A 7614-nucleotide genomic window follows, 5' to 3' on the forward strand; every position below is an offset into this window, starting at 1 on the left:
CACAACATGTGGCCTTTTGTGACTAGCTTCTCGTAGTTATAATTTTTTGAAGGTTCATCCATGTTGTAACATCTCTCTCAGTACTTCATTTCTTTTTATGGCCAAATAATATTCCATTGAATGTATATACTACGTTTATTTACCTATTTTTAAAGTAATAAAATAACAAAATATATTTTTAATGAAGATTTAATGGATTTCCTAACCAGGATCACTTTAGGATTTAAGGATTACAAACTAGGCAAACTAGAAAACAGGGCAGGCCGGGTGCAGTGGCTCACACCTGTAATCCTAGCACTTTGGGTGGCTGAGTTGGGAGGATTGCCTGAAGCTAGGAGTTCAAGACCAGCCCGGGCAACCTAGTGATATCCCATCTCTATAAAAAATTTAAAAATTAGCTGGGTGTGGTAATGCGCACCTGTAATCCTAGCTATTAGGGAAGCTGAGGCTATAGTGAGCTATGATTGCACCACTGTACTCTAGCCTGGGTGATAGAGCGAGACCCTGTCTCAAAAAGAAAAAGACCACAGGACAGATTTCTTGGCAACTGAAAATTTAGGTTTTGGTCATTGATGTAATTGGTGCTAGAATTTCCAAATGTTAACATACATTACGTGTATAGTCCACATATGTTCTAGGTATCTTATACCAGGTCACTTTTAAACACCAGATCATGAGAATTCTGAATGATATTCGTTGAAGGGACCACTAACATTTCTATTCTCTAAAGCCGTTGGATAAAAAATATACTTCTACTTCAGTGGAATTTTAAATCAAAATTCTTTCTTTTTTTTCTTTTTAATTTTTATTTTCTATATATATATTTTAATTGTCCAGCTAATTTATTTCTATTTTTGGTAGAGACGGGGTCTCACTCTTGCTCAGGCTGGTCTCAAACTCCTGAGCTCAAGCAGTCCTCCCGCCTCGGCCTCCCAGAGTGCTAGGATTACAGGCGTGAGCCACTGTGCCTGGCCCAAAATTCTTATAAGGATAGAATATGGAGCTAAAAAGAAAAATGATCATTGACAGAATTGGATAAGATATATATTAATAATATTGAGCAAGTTGAATTATTATACATTCAAGAGCAAGTTTGATGAGTATATTTTCTGCATTAATATCAATGTTTTAAATTTTCAGGTAGACCAGAAGAAGGACCAAGTGTGGAAGGACTCAATGTGCCAACAAAAGCTGCTTTAGGTAATGTGCTCAAAACCCTATATTGGGATTTAAAGGGTGAGACTCATTAAGAAAAAAGTGAATCCTGTCTTCGCATTCTGCCCAGGTGTCTCTGTTTATAGCATCATGAATCTATTAGTGAGATTTAATTAAGCAAAAGTTGCTGTATTTTAGCCAGCTTTATGAATATAAAATGCAGCAGTCTATACACTTAACCAAGATTACTGTTGTTGCTTTTGTTTGTTTGTTTATTTATTACTACCCGAACCTCCCTCCCTATTTATTTTTTTAGTTAAATTAAATTTTTTTCTTTGGCCAGGCGCGGTGGCTCACGCCTGTAATCCTAGCACTCTGGGAGGCCGAGGCGGGTGGATTGCTCAAGGTCAGGAGCTCTAGACCAGCCTGAGCAAGAGCAAGACCCGTCTCTACTAAAAAATAGAAAGAAATTAGCTGGACAACTAAAAATATATATATAGAAAAAATTAGCCAGGCATGGTGGCGCATGTCTGTAGTCCCAGCTACTCGGGAGGCTGAGGCAGGAGGATCACTTGAGCCCAGGAGTTTGAGATTGCTGTGAGCTAGGCTGACACCACGGCACTCTAGCCCAGACAGGAGAGTGAGACTCTGTCTCAAAAAAAGAAAACAAACAAAAAAAATGCTCCTAAAGAAAACACTGAATGGGGCAAGCCCAGGCTCTTTATTTCTTTTCAGTGTGGTGTTCAAAAATACATTTTCTGAGTTTGGACACTGCATGGGATCACTGAGGACTCCACTTTGGCTTAGCTCTTTTACTCTAATATATAATTGTATGCTGAGTCTTCTGTCTGACAAACTAATGTGGAAAATGTGATAGTCTCTTAAATAATGATGTGCAGTATCTTAGAATTAAAAGACACACTAAAAAGAAAAATTGTGTGTGATTTCTATTGGTCTGACACTTTAACTTTTATTTTTTGGCAGAAGCTTCCTCTATCATAAAAAAGAAACCAAATCAAGTTAAAAAAGGAGTGAGTATTGTGTAATTATGTATAATATATCTCGTAGTTCAGCTTTAAAACTAAAAAGCCATTTTGTCACTTTAGTTTTGTTTTTTATACTTAGTGAATTTTTTCTAGAATGAATGTTTAACATTTCTTCTGTCTGTGATAAAATTCTGCAAAACATTAACAAAAGCCCCCTGGAAGTTTCTCTCCTGCTTGCGTGGTTGTATAAGCAGTGACATCCCGGGAGGCTTTGGAGAGTGGTCATCTGGTGAGCTTTCAGATACAGTGACGCATTTCAGAGTGCCGGCCCTGGAGGCAGGGTCCAGGATTTGAATCCTGGCCTTTGCACTTACTGGCTGTGTGGTCCTGGCCATGTTGCTTAACTTGCGTGAGCTTCAGTTTCTCATCTGTACGCAGGGTACAGTACGGTCAACCCTCTATATCCTCATCCACAGGTTCCACATCCTCAGATTGAACCAGCTATGGGGTGAAAATGTTGGGGGAAAAAAAACTAATAAAAAATAGGCCAGGCGCGGTGGCTCATGCCTGTAATCCTAGCACTCTGAGAGGCCAAGGCCGGTGGTTCGTTTGAGCTCAGGTGTTCAAGACCAGCCTGAGCAAGAGCGAGACCTTGTCTCTACTAAAAATAGAAAGAAATTACTTGGACAACTAAAAATCTATATAGAAAAAAGATTAACTGGGCATGTGGCGCATGTCTGTAGTCCCAGATACTCAGGAGGCTGAGGCAGGAGGATCGCTTGAGCCCAGGAGTTTGAGGTTGCTATGAGCTAGGCTGACGCCACAGCACTCTAGCCCGGGCAAAAGAGTGAGACTCTGTCTCAAAAAAATAAAAAAATAAATAATAATAATAATAAAACAGTAAAAATAATACAAATGAAAAAATACAGAATTAACAACTATTTATGTAGCATTTACATTGTATTAGGTATCATGAGTGATCTACAGATGATTTAAAGTACACAAGAAAATATACTTAGGTTATAAGCAAATACTGCGCCACTTTACATCAGGGACCTGAGCATTCTTGGATTTTGGTATCCGAGGGGATCCCGGAGCCAACACCTGGAGGATACCAAGGGAGGGCCATAATAATGCCAGCTTCTCAGAGTTGGGGCTAAGCAAGAGAACAAACGCAAAGTGCTTGTCAGTGTCTGGCAGACAGTAAACCTAAGTAAATGTTAGTTGTAGTTATAAAGTTTTCAAACAACTTCGATAGACTATAACCTTATATATCTTCCAGCTTGGGGCCAAGAAAGGAAGTTTGGGAGCCCAGAAACTGGCGAACACATGCTTTAATGAAATTGAAAAACAAGCTCAAGCTGTAGATAAAATGAAGGAACAGGAAGACCTTCTGGCCAGGGCAGCCCCTAAAGAAGAATCAATGTAAGTTTAATTTTTTTATAGTAATATGTTTTGGGGGAATAAAACTATTAATTAAACAACTCCAAGATTTGCTTTCCAAATGCCATTAATTTTTAAGTGTGTGCATGAGTAGGGTACTGCAAAATTTAGTTTTAGGAAAACTGATGTTACATGGAGGTGTGGATTGGAAGGGAAGGGACTAGTGGCGAGGGGGCAGCAAGGATCTTTGGTTGCAGCTTTGAGGCAGGACTGGGGCAGTGACGGTGAGAAGGGAAAGGTGGAGATGTGTGAGAGGTGTTTACACATGAAAGATGCTCAGCACTCTTAGTTTAGGGAAACACAGCTCAAACCACAGTAAGGTACCACTCACACCCACTAGGGCAGCTATGCTAAAAAAGACTGACAGTGACAGTGTTGGCTAGGATGTGGATGTGGAGAAATTGGAACCCTCATACGTTGCTGGTGGCAAAGTAAAATGGTGCTACTCTTGTGGAAAACAATTTGGCAGTCCTTCAAAAAGTTAAACATAAAGTTACCACATGACCCAGCAAATCCACTCCTAAATATATACTCAAGAGAAATTAAAACATACATCCACACAAAAAATTGTACAGGAATGTTCATAGCAGCATTAATCCTAAGAGCCAAAAAGTAGAAACAACTGAATACCCATCAGCTGATGAACAACAAACAAAATGTGGTGTATCTGTACGATGAAATATTGTTCAGCCGTGCAGAGGAATAAAGTCCCGATAGATGCTAAGACGTGGATAAACCTTGACAGGTGCATGCTGCTGGGTGCGGCGGGGCACACCTGTAGTCCCAGCTACTGGGGAGGCCGAGACAAGAGGACCCTCGAGCTCAGGAGTTCGTGACCAGTCTGAGTAACATAGTGAGACCTCGTCTCAAAAAAAAAAAGAAAAGAAAAGAAAAAGAAACAAGTTTATGCTAAGAAGAAAACCAGTCACAAAAGACCACATATTAAGATTCCATCTCAATGAAAGATCCAAAAATAGGCAAATCCATAGACAGAAGGCAGAGTAGTGGTTGCCAGGGGCTGGGGGAGGAGAGAATGGGGGATGACTGCTAATGAGTACAGAGTTTCTTTTTGGTGTTATGAATATGTTCTCGAATTAGATAGTAGTTAGTGATGGTGCCACAACCTGAAAATGTGCTAAAAATCACTGAATTGTATACTTTAAAAGGGTGAATTTTACGGAATACGAATTACATCTCCATAATGAAAAAATAATTATAAAGTGAGGCCCTACTGGGGGCAGAGACTAAATTCTAAATCCATGATGGAAGACCGTGGCTGCGGTGGTTTCCCCAGAGGTTTTGAGCCTGGGTCTTGAAGGAGAAAGAGAAGGAAGAGTTTAAGAGAACGAAGAAGAGAGAATGGTGACGTTGGTCCTGGGGGACTTGCCTGGGTTGGAGAGGTTGGAATGAGAGCGTGGAGCCCCTCCCAGTCCAGCTGGTAGCTTCCATGTGACCTGAGAGGCAGAAAGAGCTCCTTAAGGAATGCAGTGCTGCAGGAAGGGCTCTCTCAGGAAAGTGAGCGTGGTAGTGATACCCAGGACAGGAGAAATGACAGAAACTGGAAAATGGGAAGCCAGGGGCCAGTTATGAGACTGGGTTTTTTTTGCTTTTTGTTTTTCATCTATTGTTTTTTTGAGACACAGTCTTGCTCTGTCACCCATGCTAGAGTGCAGTGGCGTCATCATAGCTCACTGCAACCTCAAACTCTTGGGCTCGAGTGATCCTCCTGCCTCAGCCTCCTGAGTAGCTGGGACTACAGGTGCACACCACCACACACCACACCTGGCTAATTTTTCTATTTTTAGTAGCGATGGGGCCTTGCTCTTGCTCAGGCTGGTCTCAAACTCCTGGCCTCAAGTGATCCTCCCACCTTGGTCTCTCAGAGTGCTAGGATTACAGGCATGAGCCACAGCACCTGCCCTAGGACACTGGGTTTTAGTAGGCATTTTTAAGCTCTTGAGAGGTTTTTGTTTGTGTTGAAAACAGAAGAGAAAGATGGCCATCTGGCAACTGTGTGACTGGGTATCAAACATCAGAAGAAGAGAAGAAAGGAGGGGTGTGTGCAACAGAGAAAGAAAAGGCAACTTTATCCCTATTTCTTATGTGTGTTTTTTTTGTGTGTTTTATTTTCCTGTGTGTTTTATCTGTTTTAGCTTGAGTTACTATGGATTGTATGATGAAGGAAATAACACTTCTTTTTTATGAAGCTGTTTTAAGGATTATCTTAGTTAATGCTCATTAAAACACATCAAACAGTGCCTGGCACATAGTAGGTGCTCAATCCGTGTAACTTCTCACTGTTCATACTGACAGTTTATTAGTGGAATTTATCAGATAAGCCCAGATTGTTTGAAATTATTTCTCCTTGTCATTTAACTCACAGAACATAGAGGGCAGCACTAAACTATATTTAAGTTAAATGTGGTTTGAAATGCTTTATCAAGATTTACATTGAGTTGTCACAGACTTTAATTTCTCTTACTAAGCTAGGTTTTTGACCCTGGACAAAGGAAAAGGTTAAATTTGAGTGTTTAGATAGCTTCTCTTGGTGTTTGGAGGTGCCTAGATTGCTCACGCTTGAGGTCTCCCTGAGCATGCGTAGAATCAGAGCCTACCAGCTCCCTTCCTGCCGGTAAGCAAGTTGGAGAAGCACAAACACTGTGGAGATAGCGTGTTAATGTTAGGAGCAGCAGCCAGCCTTCACTCGTACCCTCCACAGGACTGTTCCATACATGATGGCAGCAAAGATGCACATCGGGGCTAGGCGCGGTGGCTCACGCCTGTAATCCTAGCACTCTGGGAGGCCGAGGCGGGCGGATTGTTTGAGCTCAGGAGTTTGAAACCAGCCTGAGCAAGAGCGAGACCCCGTCTCTACTAAAAATAGAAAGAAATTAATCATCTGGACAACTAAAAATATATAGAAAAAAATTAGCCGGGCATGGTGGCGCATGCCTGTAGTCCCAGCTACTCGGGAGGCTGAGGCAGGAGGATCGCTTGAGCCCAGGAGTTTGAGGTTGCTGTGAGCTAGGCTGATGCCACGGCGCTCAGTCTAGCCCAGGCAAAAGAGTGAGACTCTGTCTCAAAAAAAAAAAGCACATTGGGGGGATTCTATGAAATTTGATTTGGGAACCCGGTTGGGCAACTTTTTGGCCTTGTTCAGAACCACCACACCACTGTGCCATGATCACTGTTGCCGCCACTCAGGCCTGTCATAGCTCAGTTTCGCAAACGAGTGCTATGTTGGCTCGGAGAAAGCGTACGGGTTTTATGCTTAGGAAAATGTGAGAGTGTTATTTTTCAAGTTAATTTTTTTTAATGGCTATAAATAGTTCAGCTCAGTAAACCAAACGGCCCATGCAGTGCCCTGATCCTCGCCTTCTGGCACTTTCTCTGGGCATCCTCAGAGGTTGTGTACACACGTGGTAGGAAGGGTAGGAAGAGGGAGAGCTGCCCAGCCCTCTGCTCATTTGATCTGTGCATCCTGCAGTCCTCCCCTTGAGCCAGTACCTGTAAGACTCTCGCAGGGCTGAGAAGCAGTATTCTGACTTCACTCTGCTAGTACTTCCAGAGCGCTGTTCCTGTAAGCCTGGATGTCGAAGTGCCTGCTTGTAAGGAGTGACCCATGTCAGATGTCCTAAGAAGGAAAACTTTTCCATCTCATATCTTTCTAGTAGACCCTTTTCATTCCCATCCTTTCATCTTCTCCAGGAGAATCTGTTGTTACCATTATATCTGTTCATGATTTTAAACAGATATATTGTTTTTTTCCAAAAACTATTAACATACTTGAAAGAGTATCTTTTATTTCCTAAAGAATAAAATAGCCATAACCTGTTCTGTAGGAATAATAGTAAGGAAAATAAACTGCCAGATTAAAACAGACCAAAGAAATCATGCTTGACTCATTAAAGAAAGGAAACAGCAAAAGCAAAATTATTTTTTCCTCATAAAAAATTCTGTTGTTGGCCGGGCGCAGTGGCTCACGCCTGTAATCCTAGCTCTCTGGGAGGCCGAGGCGGGCGGATTGTTT

General features: G+C 41.8%; 1 protein-coding gene across 1 annotated transcript in view; it reads left to right on the forward strand.

Moving 5' to 3' along the window:
- ARFGAP3 (ADP-ribosylation factor GTPase activating protein 3) overlaps nt 1-7614 on the forward strand; it is a 59127-nt gene that overhangs the window by 13108 nt on the left and 38405 nt on the right. The window contains exons 5-7 of the mRNA XM_012638107.1: nt 1141-1200; nt 2140-2186; nt 3424-3566. Coding sequence (XP_012493561.1) covers nt 1141-1200; nt 2140-2186; nt 3424-3566 — 250 coding nt within the window. The remainder of the gene's footprint in view (nt 1-1140; nt 1201-2139; nt 2187-3423; nt 3567-7614) is intronic.

Source organism: Propithecus coquereli, unplaced genomic scaffold (assembly GCF_000956105.1).
Source record: "Propithecus coquereli isolate 6110/MARCELLA unplaced genomic scaffold, Pcoq_1.0 Scaffold126, whole genome shotgun sequence".
Lineage (NCBI taxonomy): Eukaryota > Metazoa > Chordata > Mammalia > Primates > Indriidae > Propithecus > Propithecus coquereli.